Below are 23598 nucleotides of genomic sequence, written 5' to 3'. Positions count from 1 at the left end.
AAAGACGCTTCACAAGAACAATCTATTGATCAACCTTTCCAATAAGCATCCTCCTTTAGCGTCGTTTCCTCGATAGATGGTCAATGCATCACCAGCGTTATTACCCGGCCGGCTGCGTGTCCTTTTAACCCCGCAGACCGACCGCCACATGAACCTTACGTGAACCCTCCCCACACGGCCATGACCGGGTCACACTGCGGTCAATGATCACACACATGCACACACAGGGGACAACAGTACTTAATGACTTTATTAATAATATGATTTCAAAATAAAAAATAACATTAAAATAACATGTTTTGTCCTTGTTAACAACTTGCATCATATGGCCACATGGTGGCATTTCAATGCCAAGTTTTTTATTCTCAAAAATACCAAATTGTTCTGCCATCCAGTTCATTTGTTCTCCCCGTCGTTTGGACCACATATACTGAACCCGACCCTCCCCCTTTTACCGTCAGTTAAAAAAATCAAACCTTTATAAATACAGGCAACCCTGTCCCCCCGTCACAGACACATTATGACGACCACTGACACAGGAAACATCCCGTCTGCACATGCCCCCGCCCTCCCCCCGCCACGTACTCGCAAGGAACCAAATGCTCTATTTCTCCTTTTCTTCATCCTCTAAAGATCCACACAGTAGATATTCTACCTTTGCTGTATTATACACATATTATATATAATAGTTTCAGCTGAAATGCTCCACTCCCACAGACCTCCTCAAAGTGGCAAAGTGAAGGTGTCAGCTGGTACCAGAAGTCCTTTCCTCCATTCCCTGTTTCCACTTTGAGAATCTCCTTGAATGAAATCATAAATGCTGCTTCAGGTCAGCAAAGGCAACTCTCCATGCTCGATAACCTGAGCTGCCTTTGCCACAGAGCAGAACCGAAGAGTCAGACGTTGGGTCAGAGTAATTTCTTTTTAAGGGCTTTCTCCACCAAGCTGTGTTTGTCCGGATCAGTGTTGTTGGTACATGCAGTCAACTGAAGCATCACATGTATCTGCATCTTAAATAAGAAGTGACCTCTGACGCCTGCAGACAGTGCTGACATGTATCACCCTGCACTCCAGGCTCGTCACTGCTCCGCTGCATTTCTTCAGCTGCACAACTTGACTGAAATAAAAATGGCAGATTGTCTGAGTCAAGCAAAATACTTCAGAATAAGTCTTTTGACATGCTCTGGACTTTGTGAGGCCATCACATGAAAACAGTGGTGGCCTGAGGAACAACAGATTTTGCAGCTTTGCTCTGGAGACTAAATCTACACCAAGCTGGAATGGAAAGAGTTGAAGTGATTTTTTTTCTGAGTTGTGGTGAACTAAAACAGTTTCCATCTTCTGTAGTCGGATTAGTCATCTCTACTAAAACAAATTGAATCCGGAGGGTTTGATGCAGATTCACATGTTGGACGTGCTCCAGCTGTGAGTCACGTTAAAGGCAGGTTGCATCCTTTCTCCCTGCAGGCAGAAGGCTTCCTGGACGACTTCATAAGTAAATCCAAAAGCCAACATTGATGTACTACTAAAGCCCAATCCATCATATTTTATACAAGTTAGGAGAAGATCACACATCCTGCATTAAAATGATCTGATTCTGGTTTCCAAAGTGTGTTTTGGTTTGTAGTCCAAGTAGAATCATCCAGTCAGTGTGGAGAGCAAAAACAGGCTGGAGGCAGTCCACTAGGATGAAATACAAGAACCCTTCAGCAGTCGTCTAACTGAGATTGAACTTTAATTAATGCTTTAAATAGACATCTGCATGAAAGTGCAGCGAACAAGTCTGGCGTCACGAGCTGCGAGTCAGGCTGTAATCAAAGGCATCACACAGAAAAAGAAGTCTTGGTCGGAGGTCCGCTACACCGGAGAAGTTGGCCACCCCTCCCAGAGGTAAAAAGTCTGAGTCAGACTGAAGCTGAGGGGTTCAAAGATCAGGTTTGGGCTGAAGTAGTACGTCAGTGTTGACTTGAGAGAGTTAGACGGATCCAGGTTTCTAAATGGAGAAATGAAAGGCTTCATTACTTCTGGTACCAGCTTCACCTCCACTTTGCAACTCCTTTGTTTCCTATGATGTGTTTCTCCAGGCTCAAGTTATCAGAACACAGTAAAATCAGGTGATGAGGACAGTTTTTTTTGTTTGGGTACAATCTTCTATGGATGAGTAGAAAAATGAAAAACAGTTAAATCATAACCGGACATGACACAGAAAACGAACCGCTCAGCTCCTTCTGGTCCTCCTGGAAGCAGAGGGTGATATCAGAGTTTAGCTCATCCAGCAAATATTTTCCAACACCTGCTTCTTGGTGTTCAGCTGTCATCAGAATCATGACACACACACACACACACACACAAAAATAAAAAAAAACAAAAGAGGGAACGTCCCTCATTACATTTGACGTCTAGAATAGATCCAATGGGGCATGTTTGTTTGTGAATAATAGCGACAAATCATGCCAAAATAAAGACAATTAAATAAGAAACAAACAAACAAAAAATGGTTGGCAAAGAAAAAAAAAATCAATTCATATTGTATTGCATGTAAATATTGTATAAAATCCTTAAAAATACAGTTTAGGTAACTACTTAAGTACTGAAGTCATCACAGCCAAAAGTGCAGAGGTCCATAAATAAAACATTGACTGTGGGCAGACAGTCTCCCACATAAACCTCCCCTCTCACCACAACAAGGGACTGAATGAGTGCCAGGTCAAAGATCAGAGTTCATGAACTAGGACTTAAAAGTTCCCACATCGATGCACAGAGAAGAGGACAGGAGGGTTGGTTTTTTGTAAATGTCTCCAAACACACTCGCAGATGCACAATCACACACACACACACACACTCACACACTCACACACACACACTTAGAGTTGCAAAGTTCATTCTCAGTAATAACGGCCTGAAGTTGTGTTGACAGAGGCACACCTAGAGAGAAAATGAGGGTGGGACGGGACGGGGGGGGTGACGTGAGGGCAGGAGGGGGTTACTGCAGGGCACGTAAGGCGGCAGGGAGATTCTTTCATTCTTTTTTTTTTTTCGTTTTTGGAGACACTTTTTGCGAGCACAGACGGCGTTTTACAGTAAGGACAGAGGGAGTGTGTGAGGCAGGCAACGAAAAAAAAAGAAACGAGGAGAGCGAAGTATTAAAGCTATCAGAGCGTCAGAGTAAAAACACCGAGAGACAGAAGAGGAGGAGAGGGAGGCAGGGAGGAAGACACTCATTGAAAGTTTGTACCACAGTGTGTTGGTGTGTCTCTGTGTGTATGTGTGTGTGGGTGTGTGTGTGGGGGTGTGTGTGTGTGTGAGGACTGAAGGGGCCACAGGAACTAACACACCAGGGGCCTGAATCAAGAGGCGAGTTCAGCTCAGTCTGGATTTCTTTGGGGGGTTTTCTGGCTTTGTAAAAATCTACCACTGGTCCTCCTGGAAGCTGGTCTCACAAAGCTGGACGCTGACTCTGTTAACCCTCGATTCACTGAAACATGAGCGACATGGTTTTTAATTAAAAAATGTGCGGCCAATCAGGTACCACGAATCAAAACAAGAGAAGTGGAAATAGAATCATTGATCGTTCTTGGAAAAGGTTTTCAGTGCAGCATCAAAAAGTGAATTTCAAGAAGTTAAAAAGATCAGAACGAGTCGGATACAATAAAGCATATTTACAAATACATGAATGAACATTATTAGGTGCATGATACATGATAAAACCCTAAATTCATGGTTGATATTTTAAGTTAAAAGTGAATATTTTTACATTAAGCTGTCTGGAGTTGCACAGAGAGTCGTTATTGATTCGCTCTGCAGAGAAGAAGAAGCTGGATTTGACATTTCTGGGTCTGTTTTTAGAGATCAATCAAAATCTGTATTCAAATGGAGTGAACACAGAACTGCTTCAGCATTTATTTTAGCCCTGGACTGCATTAGTATTATTCTAATCATAGCTTTAACATTTATTTATCTATTTCATTTCCTGTATTCATCTGATCTTGTCAACGCTACCTAATTTTTTAACTTTTATTTCCACTCTTACTTATTTTATTAATTTTACTGCGTTGATTTTATTTTTAAGTATTTTATTTATAATAATGCCTTTTTTTATTTTACCATTGCTGTTGTTTTCTGTCTCTCTGTTATTTTATGAAGCACTTTGGACTGCATGTTTATATGTATGAAAGGTGCTTTATAAATAAAGTTGAGTTGAGCTAATCAAACATGTAATTGATGTGATTGACGGGCGTCCACTTTGAGAGAATCCTGGAAAGTTTGAATGCAGTGAAATTGTTCAAAAAGTCATTAGAAATGAATTGTACTGAAGTATTCAGACAGTCACTAAAGGGTATGCAAAGCTTGCCTGGTTAAAAGCACATTACACATTCTAACCAGTCTGCTTTTATTTCCTACATTGAACCCCTTGTGGTGTGTTTACAGGAAATCCAGATCTTACAGAATCTGTTAAAACCTCCGGCTGCAGAGTTAATTTGAGAAAGCTGAACTGTGCTATTTAACCGCATTAGATTGTAGTACTGTATTAGTAGTTCCTCCCTCTTGCTAGTCTGCACCAGAATCATGTGTCAGGTCAAACCAGTTCTTGGTATTGCTATTATCATAAGCCCCAAAATGCAGGTCACATGGTTGCGACTTCTGGCTGCAGCTCTGTTTGAAGGCTACTTCCTTAATGCTATAATGCTCTACTACCGGATGTAAACAACCACAGAGGACAGAAGCATCCTTTAACACGCCGAGGTTCGTGAGTGTTTTGATGTAGAAAATGGAGATGTAGTTGTATGCAGGCTGTGTCTGAATAGCTCGACTAGAGCGATGCACAACCAGCACAGGCATGTGGACCTTAACCTGCAATTAGGACTGTAGACCGAGGGTGCTGGCTCTTCTAATGGTAGCCACACTCGGCATTGTTCACCTGCAGACTCTGGGATCCTGTGTTAAATTTGACTGTGATTTGGGTGTTTTCTTATTTCTAGATGAGTCGGTCAATCCGAATTTAACTTTCAGTCCAAACAACAAGAAAATTAATTACTTAAGAACATCTCTAGCAGTAGTGGAAGATGAAGAGATGCTCTGTTTCACGGTTTAACTTCCTTCTCCACATTTAAGGAAACATGTATGTTTGGTACAGACCTCAGAGAATGTCAAATAATCATGATTTGTACTTTTTTTTTTGTAAAAATAGAAGTTTTGATGCAGAGATTGGAAATTAGATGTCTCAGGACGATACAAATATTTGATTAGATCATCTAAAAGTGTTTATCTTCCCTGTATTGTACAGCTCTTTCATTATTTTCTGATGAAGATGGTGCGGTTTAGCTTTAACTATTAATACATAAGACAACTCTTTAACATTAAACTCAGTGCAGAAAACTTTGTCATCTAATCTGAAACTTTGTCTGGTTGACTTTGTGCAACCTGCTCAGGGTTAAAGAGTGAAGATGCACAATGCTGAACCACAGTGTTGCATGTTTGGGTCACACAGACGATCCTCGCTGCACGTTTCCTTCCTGTCACCTCTCCGCTGTCATCTCTAATAAAGACATCAGAGAGAGTGAGGACTTGTTCAATGTGTGAAACAGGAAGCTCATCGCTGTGTTAATATGAGGAAGGTTTGCACATCAGAGCTAATCGAGCCTTGAATGGTTTCTAAGACGTGGAACTTTTTCAGCAGGTTAGCGAAGACGCTCGGTTTAGTGATGATATGAGAACTGTTCCAGCTTTATGAGACCAGTCTTCCAAACACTGATCTTGCTTCATGATGCAGCCGCCGAACAGACTGTAGGATTCAGATATTCAGGGAAACAAAGAGGGCCGATCTTTAAACGTGTTTGTTTACATGCTCTGTGTTGCTGCTCTCCAAGTGCCTGCTAACCCGGTCTGAACCGCTCAGCCTTCACTTCCAATACTTCTTGAAGAGGGGGACCACAACCTTTTTTCAATGACTACCGTCTTACAAAGACACAACACAGCTGAAGCATTCTAGAGCTAATTAAAGAGAGTAACTACCACACGGTCACCTGGTGCTTCCTCTTTGAAAAACACTGAGAGCAAGAACAGAAAACACGAGCATCACCGTCCAAGTCCGAGGAAACTGAGGAGACGCCACGGAGAAGAAAAGTAACAACAGCCTACGAACGAAGACGCTGGGGAAGGAGGCGCAGGAATGGAAGCCATTAAGACAATACTGGATATTCAGGCATCCCTATTAACACTTGTTTTGGGAAGAGAGGGGGGGGTTTCAGTCTGTGTGACCATGGCTGACAGAGCGCATCCCCCCCCCACTCACACTGCAAGTCGCAGAAAAAGGCACTAGAGTGGGGCTGTTGCTCGCCGTAGAAAAGTAAAAGCGATATACATTCATAGCTCACAGGTTATCTCAACCGCAGTCTGGGAATAAATACACAAAATGCACTTGTAGAAAAATAAAATGTTAAAAAAGCGTGGCCCCTATTTTTTTTTCTTATCATTTTTGGATTCTGGGAGACAAAGTATGGCTACTTTTTCACGGCTTTTTTTTTTTGTTTTTGTCCTTTTTAACCCCCACCCGTCCCCGAACCCGACCCACCACTTAGAAGGCAATTCAGGAGTGATCCTCCACTGCTCTGGCCGCGAGCAGTCGAGCCCTTTCATGCACGCCAATATGGGAATAAGAGAAGAGGAGGTGGAGGAGGAGGGTGGAGAGGAAGGATGAAGTGAGGGGGCTTCAACAGGAGGGAGAAGAAGAAGAAGGAGGAGGAGGAGGAGGAGGAGGGGGAAGGAGAGGAGGTCAAGGCTCAGCTTTCAGTGCGAGGAAGAGGAGGAGAAACTCAGCTTTCAGTGCGAGGAAGAGGAGGAGAAACTCAACAGAACGTGTGTTCGGACGACAAGTAAACCTCGACCCAAATACAGCCTCTCACACACACACGCACGCACACACACGCCTCAGTGTCTTCATGTAGAGAGCTGAGTGTGATAACTTTGGGTGCCACGTTACTTTAACCCTGCAAACCCTCCATAAACAGCTCATAACACACCATAATGTAGCTGTAAGCAGTTATAGAGTATTTTTAAGTGTTTATAATAAACATAATCTTGTTTCATCAATCTGTTGGAACACCAGCTTTCACTTCAAGGTGCCACAGACGGAGATACAGCTGCTACCGCACAGCAAAAATCGCTTATATCTGCTTTAACGACACCACAGTGTGATCAGAGGATGAACTGTTTCATGTTTGCAGCTGCTTCAAAATGCAAAAGGAGAGTTAAAGTAAAGTGAACCCTGAATTTATGAATGTATCTGCTGCTGTTTGTATTGCTGGAGCTTCATAAACAAAGAGGAGCTGGTAGCGACACAGACAGCATCTCCTCTTGAACCCCAGCAGCACTCACACACACATGCAAAAGACAGTCAACACACACACACACGTACGACTCAAGAGTATGTCGGGGGAGAAATGAGCTCCAGCTGACAGCAAGGGGGGAAGGGAGCTGGAGTGTTCTGCCGAGTAAGGACTGTGCGTGTGAAGGGGAGGAAGAGGAGGAGGAGAAGGAAGGAGAAGAAAGGGAAGGAGGGGTGGGGGGTATTGGCTTTGCAAAGGCAGGAGCAATAAGAGTGAAGGAGGGGGAAGGAGGGGGTGTGGGGTGCATTCCACAGACGTAAAAAAAAAAAAGAGAGATGTGTAGTGAAAATCCTGACTGTAGACGGAGTTCAGCTCCTCCTCCTCCTCCTCCTCCACTCCTCTCCTTCCCACACCTCCTCCTCCTCCTCCTCCTTCAGTGTCTCCTCCAGCCTCACCTGAAGGCGGTGTGTCTTCGTGTGTGCTTGTGTTTGTTCGTGTGTTTCTGTCTGTGTGGTAGTTGTTCGATGTTTCAGTCAGGCCCTGGGAGACAGCTGCGACAAACGAGGCGCCTCGTCCCCTCGTTTAAAAAACAACAGAGAGGACGTGGTGGTGCGGTGACGCGGTGGCGTGGTCTACCTCCACCTCCTCTGCTGCTGCTGCTGCTACCACCCAAAAGCCAGATCCCCCACACCAGGTCCCATCCCCTGTCACGTGGCCGTCGCCTCCAGGTAGCTCTGTAGTTTGCGGACTGTGGACTCGTCCAGTGAAAAGAGGTCAAAGTCAAAGGTGGTGTTGGTGACGTTGAAGTGGCCTGTCTCCTCGATCAGGTTTACAATCTGACGGAGTCCAGAGAGAATCCATCAGTTATCAATCAGACACATACAACATGATCAAGGAAACCCTTCAGATCACAGAGCTGCTGATTAACACAGTTGAACCTCTGGCAAGACGCTCACATGGAAATTAAGGCACATGTGATCACACTGTTCGAAGCTGCAACAACTCTATGAGTCATGATGAATCAGCAAATATCTCAGAGTACAGTTTAGCAATAATGCACATTTTGTCGTCGGCCTGCTGCTCTGCACGTTTGTAAACTGTTCATTCTGAATCTAAAATCAATCCTAAAGCATTTCTGAGCAGCACCAATCAATCTGAGGGTCACTGATAGAAAGCTGCATTAAGATGGTGAGAAAGCTTGGTTATTAAACCTGGGCCTCAGATCAATAAGTACAATATGTGCCCATCTTTATTTGTATTTCTTGGGATAAATTCTGCCCTTGCTCGTATGGAGTTAACCATGAAATTACAGCTCAACTGTATGAAAGCACAAGGACAGAAATAAACTAAATTTAAAGGTTTGTCTTCAGAAAGAGAATGTTCTTATCACAGATCATCACTTATTCATTTGACTGTGTCTGTATTCAAGTGTCTTTATATCCAAGATTAAAGATTACGTGCATGGCTCATTTAAAAAGAACAGATAAATAAGTAAGTATGAAAGTATGAATGTATTTATATAGAACTTATCAAAACAGACGTTACAAAGTGCTTTACATCATAAAAACCAATGATAAACACATTATAGGGTAGGGGACATATAGAGCTAGCAAGACAATTTAAGAGGAACAGCTGAATAAATATAAAACAGTAATAATATATTAATTGTATATCATTGTAATCCATATTACACAGTTATTTTAGTTCTTTTAAAGCTGCTGTAAGGAACTTTTGTTTTGTATTGATTCTGGCACCCCCCTTGTGGACAAAGTGATACCTCCTGTCTCTTGTCCTACACATGCAAAAGTAGTGTTTTCAACTAAAGCCTCATCCTGTTGTGTTCAACAGTCAACTTTATCAGGCAATGTGATTATTTTCCATGAAAACAGTCAAAAAAAGGCTCTTTCTGAAGCAAGATGTCCATCATCTGGTCTGACACCTACCCCCCCAGGGCGGTTACAGGCATTATAAATTACAACAGAGAAGGTGTCAGTGTTGCTGCTGATGGACTTGTTTGCTATTGAAGGTTATAAAGAGGCATCAGTATCATTTTCAGTCTGTTTCTCAGCCAGTTCAAAACTCCTCACAGGGCCTTTGAGTTCTCCAGTTAAATATCTGAACACCATGCCACTTTATATTTATTTTAATACTATACTGTTTTACTCATTTTCAACTCTTTTCTTCTTTTGTATAACTGTTTCTTTTTTTTCTTGTATGTTTGTATAACTCTTTCTTCTTTTCTACTTGTATGCTTTTATTTTGTATTTTTACTTTTACATGTTGGAAATACAGTCATCAAATCAAATCAAATCAAATCAACTCTTACATTTATTATTATTTAATTACTGATTTTTACTGCTTTCTTTTTTTCCCACCTGTTTCATTGTCTTAACTATTTATCTTTTATTTATTTATTTAAGAAATATTTCACTTTATTGTTTATATATTTATTTTTATTCAAATATTTTTGGGGCTTTTAAACTTTTATTTAAGAGGAGAGGACAGTAAATAGAGCTGGAAACCGTGAGAGAGAGAGAGTTGGGGAATGACATGCGGGAAAGGGGCCGCAAGCTGGAATCGAACCCGGGACCTACCGCTGTAGGCATGTAATTTAGACTAGATTCGATTAGATTCAATTAATTGTCATTGGGCATGTTATAGATACAAGCAATGAAATATAGATTGCATCCAACCAGAAGAGCTTTAGCAGTAAATTAAATAATATAAAGTTATGAGTTATGAAAGATTAGTAATATAATATAATTTGTATCTACATGAGTGACTATTGACTATTACTACAGGTATGAACAGGCTATGACTTTGGTGATTGTATACAGTAATTTAACCATTAGGCTAAATCCGTGCCGTTGGTTTGTTCAAAATTTGACTGCAATTGTTGTGCATTAGTCTCTATTTCTAAATCCATTTATGTTTTATTTTAGTCATAATATATTTGATTACATTTTTTTTTCAATATTCAATTAAAACAATTTGAATTGGATTGGATTTGTATGAAAAGTGCTCTATAAATAAAGCTTGATTGATTGATTGGTTATCTGAAACGAGGACGGGCTGAACACACACCTGCTGCAGGACGTTCCGCTCTCTTAAAGCCATCAGTCTGCGATGGAGGTCCACCAGTTCTTCTGTGTAGGCCTGCAGAGAGGAGAGAACACAAGGTCTGTCAGTTATTATAAGAAAAGAGGAGAGTTAGATTTTTATGTTGTTGTTTTGTTGAATGTTGTGACGTTAAAGGGCAGGTTTTTGATCTCAGGAGGCTTTCTGGTAATTAAAAGGTAAAAACTGAGCGTGTGTTTGAACGTGAACATCAGATCAGCTCAGCAGAGTTTTATCACAACATAAATCATCTCCTCATAAAAGAGGATGAAGACATTTTTCATTTTAAAGGGTTCACAGGCCAGAGTCTGTCTGCACATCTGGATCAATTCACTGCCCTGAACGCCGTCTTGACTTCATTAATGCACTCGTAGAAGAATGACTAAGCACTGCATGTGAGTGTGTGTGTGTGTGAATGTGTGTGAAAAGATGAAACAAAAAAAGTTTGATTTACCCTTCCTACCTTGTCGTATCCCTTCTTCAACACCTTCTCCGAGCGGAAAGAGGAGTCGGGACTCTTTCTGCCCGAAACCTGCAGAAACAGAAGATCAGAGGAAACGCAGGATCACAACCAGGTTAGAAAGAAGAGAGAGAGAAAGAGTTACACGTGAGAAAAGTTCATCATGAGAAGCAGGCAGTAACACAGGTCTGTGTGACTCACTTTGTTGTTGGAGGAGTTGTGTTTCTGCGGGGGAGGGGCGAGGCCTCGACTCGGGCTGTGCGAGCCGTCGCTGCTGTCGCTCTCGCTGTCCAGGCTGAGTCTGACGGGGGCACAGGGAGAGGTCAGAGGTCAGCCACACGCACTGACAGGAGCATCACACTGTGATCTAAGAGTTGAGCTTGGATCTACTGTAAGTGTCTGATAGATGATGTGTTTACTTTGCAGAGTAAAATATTTAATGAACCAACAAGGGTTGATATCACAGAAAAGACAAGAGGTTCAGTGGACGTTAAACAACAAAGAGGGTCTAAAAAACTCTCTGTGTCAGTCTGAAGGATATCCGATCAGTCAGACACGTCAGACTGGGAGAAAAACTGCTTACCTGTAGTTACATGATTTAAGCCTTGTTGTGTTTGTAGCTGCAGTTACATCCAAGTCCAACATGACTTAATATTATATGTGGTGAGGGTTTAAGGGAATATTATGAAGTAGGGATGTCAAAAATGACACAACTATCGATTAATTGATTGTTAAGAACTCACTTGAACACATTTTTTGTTTTGATTTTACATCACTTGAAACTAACATCATGTGGTCTCATATTTGGTTCAGCTATCAGGGAGGTGTTTGAAGTTTGAAGCATGTTTCAATGTGAATCAGCTGACTGAAGGTGTTGCGCTCAGCGGAGATGCTCAGCTGGGGGCTGCGGCTGAGTGACAGGTCTCCATGAGCGCTTCTTTTCTCTGCTGCCGGACTGATTATGACCCGGTTGCGCTCCCGGCTGACACCTGACCGCGTTCACATGCTTATTTTTCTCAATATGAACGAGCAGACGGAAAACTGGACACTGTGAGTCTGAAATGTGTTTCTGTTCAGTTCCCTTGTTGAAGACTGAGCCTTCACTGTATGTCCGTGGAGACTATGAGCCTGCTCCACATGTTGATATTCAGCGTGTTTACATTTTGAACACCTCAATATGATCCGTAGATATTCAATACTGTCAGTTATATACATTGTGTTGTGAAGGAAAATTTGATTCAGGGGAAAAAATGCATTAGGCGTTGTTTTTGACATGGAAAACGATTAATCGATCATTTATCTTCAACTTTTCCAAAGATCGATCAAGGAAGATACATGAAATTTACATCCCTATTATAAAGAGGTAAAAGAAGTACACTTTACATGCTGTCTTCACTTCTTTTTAAGGAGTAAAGACGACTGAAAGAGACACAGCGTTCACATGACTGAGACAGATGAGAGGTCACAGTGACGTAGACCTCTGATCTCTGAATTCTACTAATTACATTCTTGAATCAAATTTGAAGAAATTCCCCATGAGATATTTCCTCTAATGAGAATGATAAGATGCACACCTCAAAATAAAAAAAAAACTAAAGGAACAAACAGGAATGGAAGCAGAAAGTGTCTACCTTTCGTATTCCCTCATAAACGATCTAGTGAGCAGTTTTTAATGTTATTAATTCATTATTAAAGGGTCACACTTTCACTTTTTGTTCCACCAACTGTAAAGATGACTGAAGTTTTACATTAACAAGCCAAGGGTTGTTTCATCTGTCTGTCAAGTCTTCTGCTGTGCATGCCAGTAAGTTGTCTACACGTAGATTTTGGATTAGATGCTCAGCAGACGTGACTTGCTGCAGCTCAATGATTTTTATGAGCAACTCCAGAGGCAAACTGATCACACGTCACGTCAAATCAATCGACAGAAAAGAGTTGCAGCACATTTTAGCTTCTGCTTGTTGACACCACAGACTGTAAGGTGAGGTTTAACCATTAGTTTCTGTTAGCATCAAAACAATGTGGCTAAAACTCTAGTTTCGGTTAGCATGCTAAATCGGCAGGCTACGGATGTTTTCATATTGGATCCTGTTCAGCAATATGATGAAGGAGCGGAGCAGGTGAGAGAAACTTTAGGTTAGCGATCTCTACAAAGAAACTTAAACCATGAGCGGTGGTGATGATAGCAGCAACGTTCAAAGTTGTGACATTAGTTTATTTTTAAAGGTGTGTGAACCGCAGAGCTCAGAGAAGAAGGAGAGCTGAATGAGGACAGTTTCATGTTAAACATGATGTGCATTGTTTTACATTTTCTTTGGCAGATTTGTGTGGAATTTGAACCTAATTTGAATGAAAAGGTGACAAGCTTTATGATCACTGCAGTAAGACAACACACAAGCTTTGACCATCAAGGATCTAGGACCTCTCACTCAAAGATTTAAAGGAGCCTGGAGTGAAACTGACCGTGAGTCCCGGTTGGGAGGGTTGGTCTTAATGGGCGTCTCTTCTTCTGAGCTGCTGTCGTCATCGTCCGACTCCTCTGACTGGATCTCCTCCACCATGGACCGAAGGGGGCCTGAGAGAGGAGGAGGAGGACAGAGTCAAGCAAACTGTGATTGTGAACTTTGACCTGTGGAGTCTTTAATTCTGATCCATGACAATCAAGCATGGGATACCTACCTTGTCCTTGTTTCTGTCCCGGCTCAAAGTCTGAATCCGAACTGGAGTCTGAGCTCGAACTTGAGTTGGAAGGACTGGAAGGGGCCGACTGCTGCAGGAGGGGAAGCAGAGTTTGTGTCAGTCATTTATGAGAAACGTATATCACATGTGCTTTTACAACAGAGAAGTTGATACACTTAGATTTGGGATGTTATAGAAAGAATAGACGGAGTAACTAGGAAATAAGTTGCAGTCCTATGTGACTTAAAGTCTTAATAAGCACATCTACTTTGATTCAGATCAAACATCAGCAGCACTTTGAGCTTCCATCCTAAAAACACCTTCTAAAAACAGCCATCAAGACCATCCGTGAGCTCCATCTACCTCAGACTTTGAAGACGCTTCGTCCTCTGAATTCGACTCTTCTGACTCCGGAGGTTTCTTGGGTTCCTTGGGTTCCTGTGTATCATTTTTGCCTTTGGCCCAGCGGCCTTTATCCTTGGGAGGTTTCTTCTCTGCGTACGGCTGGCTGGCTGACGTCGAGGAGGAGACGCGTGGAGACGACCCCGTGAAGGGTCCACCGCTGGGCCCCTTCGGCCCTTCTGAGCTGCCCTTCTTCTGCTTCTTGGCGCTGGGTTTGGGCGACTCCACAGTGGAGGGTCGTTTCCCCGGGGCTTTGGACTCTGCGGGCCCTCCACCTCCCCCTCCCCCGCCTCCTCCTCCTCCTCCTCCTCCTCCGCCACCACCCCCACCTCCTCCCCCTCCGCTGCCTGCCCCCCCTCCTTTAGGAGACATGCCCTCCATCTTCGACTCCTTCAGGGTGAGTTTCGGCTCCTTGAAGGCGGCCTTGGGTAGGACCTTGACTTCATCTTTCACTTTGATCTCTGACGGCTTTTTTGACGATGAGGATGAGGAAGGGTCGCGGCCGCTCTTGCTGCTACCGTCTCGGTCGTTGTCTCCTTTCGATGTGGCTTTGCTCTCAGAGTCTTTTCGGGGACGCTCTCGGTGCTCCTTGGTCAGCTTGTGCGGTTTGGGTCCTTTGCTGCTGCCCCCACTTCCTTCTTTACTGGGTTCCTGAAGAGAGAAACAAAAGCTCCATCATCATCATCAACACACCTCAATTTACATATATAATACTCATTAAGCTCACTTTATTAGCGTGCTAGGTTCCTTATTATCACTTAAAGCAAAAAGGATGAGGAGAATCTAATCAGCTTTACAGGATACCAGCTCCTCTCCCTCTGCTTCATCTCTTCATCTCCCTCTATCCCTCTCTCCAACATGGTCTCAGCAGATGTGTGTCTAACATGAGACTTTTTTGGCTTGTGTACCCCCTTTCTAAAAACAATTTCAGCCAAGTATCCCCCTTGTATAGCCAAGAAAAATATAATATGGGAAAATAACATGAATAAATGTACGCATGTGGTTTTACAGCAGTGGTTTCCAAACCTTTTCTGTGTCGCCTCCCTTTGTGGGTGAAAAAATGTCCAATGCAACACTCAACTCATGTCAGAGCTTGAGACCACAGAGAGATGATTTTATAATCCTCTTTTTATTCAGAACTCAGGACTTTGTAGCTTCTTACTAAATCTGAATTATCTGAATTTCCTTTTCTCTCCTCTTTCCCTGTTAATTAATGTAGACATCTACAGGTCCTTCATTTTACTCTTTGAGATCTGTCAAGTTATTACAGCTGACAACATGCTGCTTCCTGTTACAGCCCTTTCAAAGTAAAGTTTTTTGGACAGAACATGACGGGGGTTTTATTGTCAAAAGTTTTTTCGGAAATGAAATGTTGATCATTGATGTAGCTTAACTCCGATTAGCGGCGACCATCAGAAGTTCAAGTAATAATAATAAAAAATGTTATTTAAAGGCGCCTTTCTCAGCACTCAAGGACACCGCACAGATATATATATATATATATATATATATATATATATATACACAAATTTACATTAGAGGAAACAAAGTCAAAGTCAAAATGAAAACAATATAAACTAACAAAGTGGTAAGAAAAACAATAGAAACAAAAATGACAGTGCAATTGGAGTCAGACGGAGTAAGCGGTTTTGAACAGATATGTTTTGAGTTGTGATTTGAAATGGGGGGAAAGAATCTGTGTTTCTGAGTTGAGGTGGCAATGAGTTCCAGAGACGGGGAGCAGAGCGGCTGAATGCTCGGCTCCCCATAGTGGTGAGACGGGCGGAGGGGACAGACAGGTGTATGGAGGAAGAGGATCTGAGGGAGCGGGAGGGAGTGGGAACATGGAGGAGGTCGGACAGATATGGGGGGGCGAGGTTGTGGATGGTCTTGAATGTTAACAGGAGGACTTTGAACTTATACGGAACTGAACAGGGAGCCAGTGGAGCTGTTGGAGGACAGGAGTGATGTGGTGGATGGAGGGGGTTCGGGTAATGATACGGGCAGCTGAATTCTGGACCAGTTGGAGTTTATGGAGGGATTTGTGAGGGAGGCCGAAGAGGAGAGAGTTGCAGTAGTCCAGACAATTGTTCATCTTGCCTGAAGTCACAGATACAGCCATTGATCCTACAGATCTTGAACTTTAGAAAACAGAGTTGTAACACACTTTGAGGGAGGTAGAGCCGGGGTAACAGATGAAAATCCCTGGTCCAAGCAGTTTTGCAAATAATATATTTTATGAATGAATATGCTCAATTTAGAAATAGTTCCCTATTTGATGTTGCACTGAAATAAAAATCAAATGCTATTGATAAAGTTGTTTTTAATCAGATTTTTTATTTATTTATTGTGATGCAACTTTTCTTTTCTTTTTTTTTACCCCCATTTGAGAATCACTGCAATCATCATGAATCATCAAAATGTACCAATACTGGATGAAGATCAAATGCTAAATTATTACTATCATAAAAAATCAATTTGTGCTTTGTTCTGAGCTTAATCTTTTAGGAGATTGAGTAGCGTTATTTGCTTTTCCACTACCATTGAGATGCTGATGATACGACAGATCATCTTCAGGAACTGGAAGAAACCTGGAGAACCTCATTTTCAGGACTTGTTGATTGAACAAGGCAAAGCTGCTGCACATGACAGGATGTGTAAAGATTTAGTGAATGCGCATCGTTTATGAGGGTTAGGAATGAGACCGGATGTATTGCCGTGCTTTGACTGTGTTATTTGTTATTATTGTTTTATTCCCTGCCTCTCTGAAGGTACACTAACATCTCTTGGGATCAAGAGGAAGTCATAGAAAAACTGTTTTGCAGGAGTTAACAGAAGATTCAGGGATTTGCCTTCAGCACAACGTAAAGTTTTATGCAAATGAGAGTCTTAAAGTCTCAGCAACTCTTATTAAAATGCAGCTTTCTATCACCTGAGTGTGAATACCATTGGGTTGAAACGCTATGATTAAAGAGTTCCTCTGTGGCAGTGAGAAAGTGCGCTGACTTGTTTTCTTTTCTTTTAAAATTGTCCTTCACCTCCGTTATACAAAGTGTGTATCACCACTATCCTTCAGCCTTGAGTCTCGACTCAGAATCAGATTGTGTGAGGAAACAGACTCACACCACTTGTGGAGCACGCTGAAAGAAAATCCATGTGAAGGTTGATACCGAAACAGTGGCAAGAATGGAGAATGTGAAGGGATCAGTTTCCTGTTTCCTCCTGATATGATCTGTTGTTCTGCAGATAAGCTGCTTCGGTAATTCTGCATACATGCATACAGATGTTCAAAGGCAGCTGGCAGTGATTAGATGTCTGACTCAGCCTGTTCTGGAGTTAATGATTTAGTTAAGGGCTCACTCTGCTGAATCAGACATCACCCGCAACATTTTCCTTTAAATATCAATAAAAATTGGCTGCAATGATCGATGACTTTGAAACACTTTCTGGTGAAAATCAATGATCACGTCGGCGTTAGACAACCAGGGTGATTATCTTTTATTGGTGGTCACACTAACCTTCGACACGTGAGACGTCTTGGTTTTCTTGGGGTCTGAGAAGGCAGAGAGGGGGATGGTCGGGAGCATCGGGTAGTCCGGGCTGGGCCTCGACACAGCTTCTGCTCCCTCTGGAACCACCAACACCTGAAAATGAAGAGGTGAGAGTTATCACGTGTGGAGGTCTGAGCAGTCCACTGTGTTTGAACAGTAAGAGTTCATGACATTTCTTTATTTTGGCTGAAAACTGGCGCTGTTTTTTCCTACAGAATTGTTGAGTGACTCACAGTTGGAGCATTTCTATGGCCTGACTGGTCTCGAAACACTGATGGTTGACTCATCTGTGCAATAAACTTACAACAGTGGTGGAAATGACTCGTTTCTTTAACAAAAGTAAAAGCTGTGTACCTTTATCATCAAACTAAAGGAGTGGCACTTACTTAAACTTCATGTATATTAAAGAAAATAGTGTGAAAACCTTTTACTTGTGTATTTATTTTGTTTGTAAAAGGGGCCATGAACAATACTACACATGCACGTTGCCATTTGAAGCATTGTACCAGTTAACTTAAAGCTTGGGTTGGTAGTAGGGTTGCAAAATTCCAGGGATTTTCAAAGTTGGAAACTTTCCATGGGAATAAACCAGGAATTTACTAAATTGAAGGTTGGCTCTTAATAGGGAACTTAAATATAGTTGGGGAAAATATATTTTAGCATAACCCTAACTAGAACAACCAAATTTCATGCAAGTACAGTTAAATATCTCTGCTATTCCTCAATCACATGCACATAGCACACTGCTTACTGCAGGGCTATTAAGACCACGCCCCCTACATGCACTGTGCATTCCTCCATCACATGAAGCACTGATGATTTCTATTTTGGATGGATGTCTGCTTATAACAAAACAAATATTTATGCTTGCATATAATACCTTTCAATTAAATTACCCTCAATTCACAGTTACTTTCCATAAATTCTCATAATTCCCATGGAAAGTTTCCAATTTGGAATATTTCCAAAATGTCCCCAGCTCAACTTCCCATGGAAAATAACTGTAAAATTTCCACCCCTTTGAAACCCTAGTTGGTAGCAATGGAAAACTAGCATGAATTTGAATGTAGCATTTCCTCAGGACTCCGTCTAACCCCCAAGTGGCGGCCCCACTATGTCGCCCTGGTTAGCTGGGAAGCCACTACTTCGTCATAGAACACGCACAGCAATCTTTTGTGGGAGGGGTTACAGAAGCAGAGAGGGGAGGGGTGGTGTTGACATTCGAAACCTCTCTCCAAACTGATGTTTATATCACGACTACCAACAGCAGATTTAAATGAAAGAGAAGCGCCCTCTGTACACGGGGTGCTTGATTGAATTGCTAAGCTAATTGGCATTAAATACGTGCCTACAGATTTTTTTATGGGATTTTAAGGCTGCTGATATCAATCAATCTTTATCTATATAGCGCCAAATCACAACAAACATTATCTGAAGACTCTTTCCAAACAGAGCAGGTCTAGACCGTACTCTGTTCTATTATTAACAAAGACCCAACATCAAGACAGGATCAGATCCAGTCCCATTTTACAGACAGGACTCAGTCTGATCTCATCTTAATCCACCATGAGCAGAGCACTTTGCAGCATTTAGCAAGTTACAGTGGCAAGGACAAACTTCCTTTAACAGGCAGAAACCTCCAGCAGGACCAGACTCATGTTAGACACACATCTGCTGAGACCGTGTTGGAGAGAGGGATAGAGAGAGATGAAAAGAGAGAGATGATAGTGGTGAGACAGTAGTTGTAGCAGCTGGAGTCTGGCACGTCAACAGCAGCAGAGACTCAGAGGAAACTATGAGACAAGGGAGCTCAGGGATTCCAGAAAGGTCTATGGTTAGTAACTTTAATGGGACAGGAAGAGTTAAAGTAAGAGACAGGCAGAGAGAGGAGAGAGAGGGAAAGACAGGATCCCAGTGTGTCAGTATAAGCCTATAGCAGTATAACTAAGAGTTGGTCCAAGCCTGATCCAGCTCTAACTATAAGCTTTATCAAAAAGGAAAGTTTGATGCCTACTCTTAAAAGTACAGAGGGTGTCTGCCTCCCGGACCCTGACTGGTAGATGATTCCAGGCCTGCATGTTGCAGCATTTAGCAAGTTACAGTGGGAAGGACAAACTTCCTTTAATAGGCAGAAACCTCCAGCAGGACCAGACTCATGTTAGACACACATCTCCTGAGACTGAGGCATGATAGAATTTCAGTTCTTGTTTGTAAAGTTGTATTTTTTGGCCTTTAATGGACAGGAAAGCTGGACTATAGCCTCTGTACAAGGAGCTTAATGTCATCTGGCAGGTGAGCTCTCGACGTGCACCACTCTGTGGATGGCACATGTATTCTACTTCATGTCTTTAACTATGTTTCTTCCAGAATATTGAATCATGAAGAAATTGACTTTCACTCTTTGACTTTAAAGGGAGGAGGAGACGATTAATGAGAAAATAAGGACTGCTGCTGGAATTTAATCATCTCGTTACTGTCGTCTGAATTCCTGAGTGTCCATCGTGTGCTCTGCTTGTTTTTCTTTCTTTTCGCAGATTGTGCTGACGCCCGAGTCCAAACAAACAACAAAGTGATGACAGAATAAGACATCCTTAAAGTCTTTGAACAGAGTTTTTACCTTTTTATCTTTCTTTTTGTTTGTTTGATTTCTACTTTAATAAGTCTGACCAGCCAGCAGAAAGACCGTGACATGAACAGACCTCCAGCAGAGACTGAGAGGAGACACTGTGTCTAATATTGAAAATATAGAAAGAATGACTTTCTCTCTAAACCTACTGTCTCTGTTCCAACTGAGCTCTGTTGTCTACCTACGTCTGTTTACAAAAATGAAGTGCAAATCTCTAAATGGTCCGACACCTTCGTATTTTAAAGAGCTCATAGTGTCCTATTACCCCTTTAGAACACTACGCTCACAGCATGCAGGCCTGGAATCATCTACCAGTCAGGGTCCGGGAGGCAGACACCCTCTGTACTTTTAAGAGTAGGCGGGGCGCTGGTGGCCTAGCAGTCTAAGCGTCCCACATACAGAGGCTACAGTCCTCGTTGCAGGGGTCGCCGGTTCGATTCCCGGCCAGTCGACTATTTCCTGCACGTCTTCCCCCTCTCTCTACTCCCCACATTTCCCGTCTCTCTTCAGCTGTCCTATCTAATAAAGGCAAAAAGGCCAAAAATATAACTTTATAACTAAATTTTCCTTTTTGAGAAAGCTTATAGTTAGAGCTGGCTCAGGCTTGGACCAGCTCTTAGTCATGCTGCTATAGGCTTAGACTGCTGGGGGAACTGACACACTGGGGTCCTATCTCTCTCCTCTCTCTGCCTGTCACTTACTTCAACTCTTCCTGTCCCATTAAAGTTACTAACCATAGACCTTTCTGGAGTCCCTGAGCTCCCTTGTCTCGTAGGTTCCTCTGGATCTCTGCTGCTGTGGACGTGCCAGACTCCAGCTGCTACAACTACTACTATCCGTCTCCCCACTATCATCTCTCTCTCTTCATCTCCCTCTATCCCTCTCTCCAACACGGTCTCAGCTGATGTGTGCTAACATGAGTCTGGTCCTGCTGGAGGTTTCTGCCTGTTAAAGGAAGTTTGTCCTTGCCACTGTAACTTGCTAAATGCTGCAAAGTGCTCTGCTCATGGTGGATTAAGATGAGATCAGACTGAGTCCTGTCTGTAAGATGGGACTGGATCTTATCCTGTCTTGATGTTGGGTCTTTGTTAATAATAGAACATAGAGTACGGTCTAGAACTGCTCTGTTTGTAAAGAGTCTTGAGATAGTGTTTGTTGTGATTTGGTGCTTTATAAATAAAGATTGATTGAAAACACAACATGTATAAATTTTCACTTTTTTACTGTTTGAAATAATCAAATCAAACAAGAACAAATTACATAGCTCGGCACAAATAATATTCCCAAGTGTTTCCTCAAATTTCAACAAAAAATGCCACTTTTCATGACTACTGCAATCTCAAAGTGATTCCATATTTTATTATCATTATTAAGCTTTTTAAATCATATGGTTAGAATCATTTTGAGTGCAGCTGTATCTTTAGAAAGGATAACAAATGTAGATCTGAGAAGAGGACCATCAGATCCTGGCTCTAACTGAGAGCTTGTGAGAAAACAGCAGAGCGTGGTAGTGTTTAAGTGTTTACTGGTGCACGATTGTTGACTTAAGACTGTCGTCAATTATTTAGCCAAGAGACCAGTCAGACTGGAAAGCGTCCGGAGTGTCAGGCAGCCTCACCCCTCCAGCTTTGATCAGCTTCCTCCTGAACTCTTTGGTGGGATTGTTGAAGGTGAGTTTCTCACAGCGCAGGTGGTTCACAGGTGGGTTTCCCTCCAAGTTAAGGAACAGGTCGTAGTTGAAACACACCTTTTTTGGCTCCTCCTGAAGAGACACAACAAGAAGAACAGATTAAACTTTCTAAAATGAATAGCATGTAACAACCTTGGTGTGCGTCTGTCTGTCGCCTCTCTATACCTTCATGTTTCACAACTAAAGATTAACCTCTTTGAATCAGCTATCACCCTAGAAGTCAATAAAACATACAGACAAAGCTGGAGTGAAATCACTGATAAGAAAACATTCCAGAGAAGCCAGAGAGATGTGGACAATTAAAGCCGAGGAGAAGGCATTAGGATGCTCCTGAGAGGTTATTTAATCAAATGTCTTCCTGTAAGTGCAGATGAAGGAACGGCTGCTTGTCTTTAGACTCCTCTCGCTCCTCTTTTTAAGTATTTTCTTCATCTTTGTGACCGATGTGTTCATTATGTATAAGTCGATGGGACAACAGAGGAGGAAGCAACATCTTTGGGTGCAGTCCAGGGGTTTAATTTCATGAAGTAGTGCAGGAGACGGCGGTACACTAATGAGTGCGTACATCTTCAGCCTCGTCCTTATCGTGTAATGAGGGTAGAGTGGTTCCTTCTTTCCTTCATCATTCATTTAAACGACTCGAGGAGACTTGAAGGTGCCAGTGTGATGCTGTTTGCTTGTTTTATTTCAATCACTTAAAGAGCAAAACGGTTTCTTATGGAGTCAGGTTTTAGTACGAGGATCACTGAGTGGATGAGATATGACTAGGTTTGAGTGTCTTGCTGGTGCTGGTTCTCATCTGTTCAGTACACTAAGCTCTTAGATACTTAACCCTTATTAAATGTTATAATAATAATAAAGTTTATTTATATAGCACTTATCAAAACAGATGTTACAAAGTGCTTTACATCCTAAAAACCCACAATAATAAACAAAGCATGAGGGGGGCAGATAGAGCTAGCAAGACAATATGAGACGAACAGCTGAATAAAAGAGAAACTACTAAAAACAAATAAAACAATTAAAGCCACAAGCAGCGATGAACGGGCCCTCGCACACCCGCAACCGCCACCTATGCGAGCCACCGCCACTTGTAATCCGCCGCCTGATATTTGCCACCACATGATGTCAAAGCAAGATCTGAGAGTATATCCTGGCTTAGGTGGCACAAATGTTGCAAGTTTTTGGCAGATTGCCAAGAAACCTCCAGACTTCAGAGTCTGCCACGCCCACAATTTTAGTCTGAACAGAATTCCTTTAACAATAATTTAATCGTCAATATGTCTGCTATACAATGTGCCTTGTTTGGACTGAATTGGAGAAAAGCCCTAGGAGTAGCTCTCAAAAGTATGCACCCTTATTTGGACGCCATTTCTCATGTTCAAAGCTAGGTGGCGCTCTTCCTGTTGAGTTTGGGATATGGGTGCAAGAGGCTTTTTTGTGCGTCCTGATGCCATGAATATGCATACAATTTTTCAAGCATGTAGCTCAAAATAACCCCCATGGGGAGGGGTTTTTGAAAACTGTAGGGGGCGCTAGTGAGCACATTTTTTCGCCTTCTTTTGCGAAACCCATAAAATGTCGCAATTTTCCTGAGGACTGGTGAGTGTGTTGGATGAGGTGAGATTTCGTGCATTATAAAGTCACAAAAATCAATTTTCCAACGTTTTCTCGGTAATGGGTTTACTATAGGTTGACCTTGGTTTGGACTGAATCGGAGAAAAGCTCTAGAAGTTAATAGCAAAAGT

At 42.2% G+C, this 23598-nt stretch overlaps 1 protein-coding gene across 1 annotated transcript in view; it reads right to left on the bottom strand.

Moving 5' to 3' along the window:
• Nucleotides 1–231: 231 nt before the first annotated feature.
• The window catches only part of mllt1a (MLLT1 super elongation complex subunit a), a 37405-nt gene continuing 14038 nt past the window's right edge, over nucleotides 232–23598 (bottom strand). Inside the window, exons 4-13 of the mRNA XM_034707021.1 lie at nucleotides 21779–21922; nucleotides 17502–17627; nucleotides 14331–14634; nucleotides 13945–14258; nucleotides 13582–13672; nucleotides 13366–13477; nucleotides 11104–11203; nucleotides 10906–10974; nucleotides 10410–10481; nucleotides 232–8161 (exon numbers count right to left, since the gene is read on the bottom strand). Coding sequence (XP_034562912.1) covers nucleotides 8033–8161; nucleotides 10410–10481; nucleotides 10906–10974; nucleotides 11104–11203; nucleotides 13366–13477; nucleotides 13582–13672; nucleotides 13945–14258; nucleotides 14331–14634; nucleotides 17502–17627; nucleotides 21779–21922 — 1461 coding nt within the window. The 3' untranslated portion in view covers nucleotides 232–8032. The remainder of the gene's footprint in view (nucleotides 8162–10409; nucleotides 10482–10905; nucleotides 10975–11103; nucleotides 11204–13365; nucleotides 13478–13581; nucleotides 13673–13944; nucleotides 14259–14330; nucleotides 14635–17501; nucleotides 17628–21778; nucleotides 21923–23598) is intronic.

This window comes from Notolabrus celidotus, chromosome 2, assembly GCF_009762535.1.
Source record: "Notolabrus celidotus isolate fNotCel1 chromosome 2, fNotCel1.pri, whole genome shotgun sequence".
NCBI lineage: Eukaryota > Metazoa > Chordata > Actinopteri > Labriformes > Labridae > Notolabrus > Notolabrus celidotus.
This window is presented reverse-complemented; position numbering and strand designations above follow the sequence as displayed.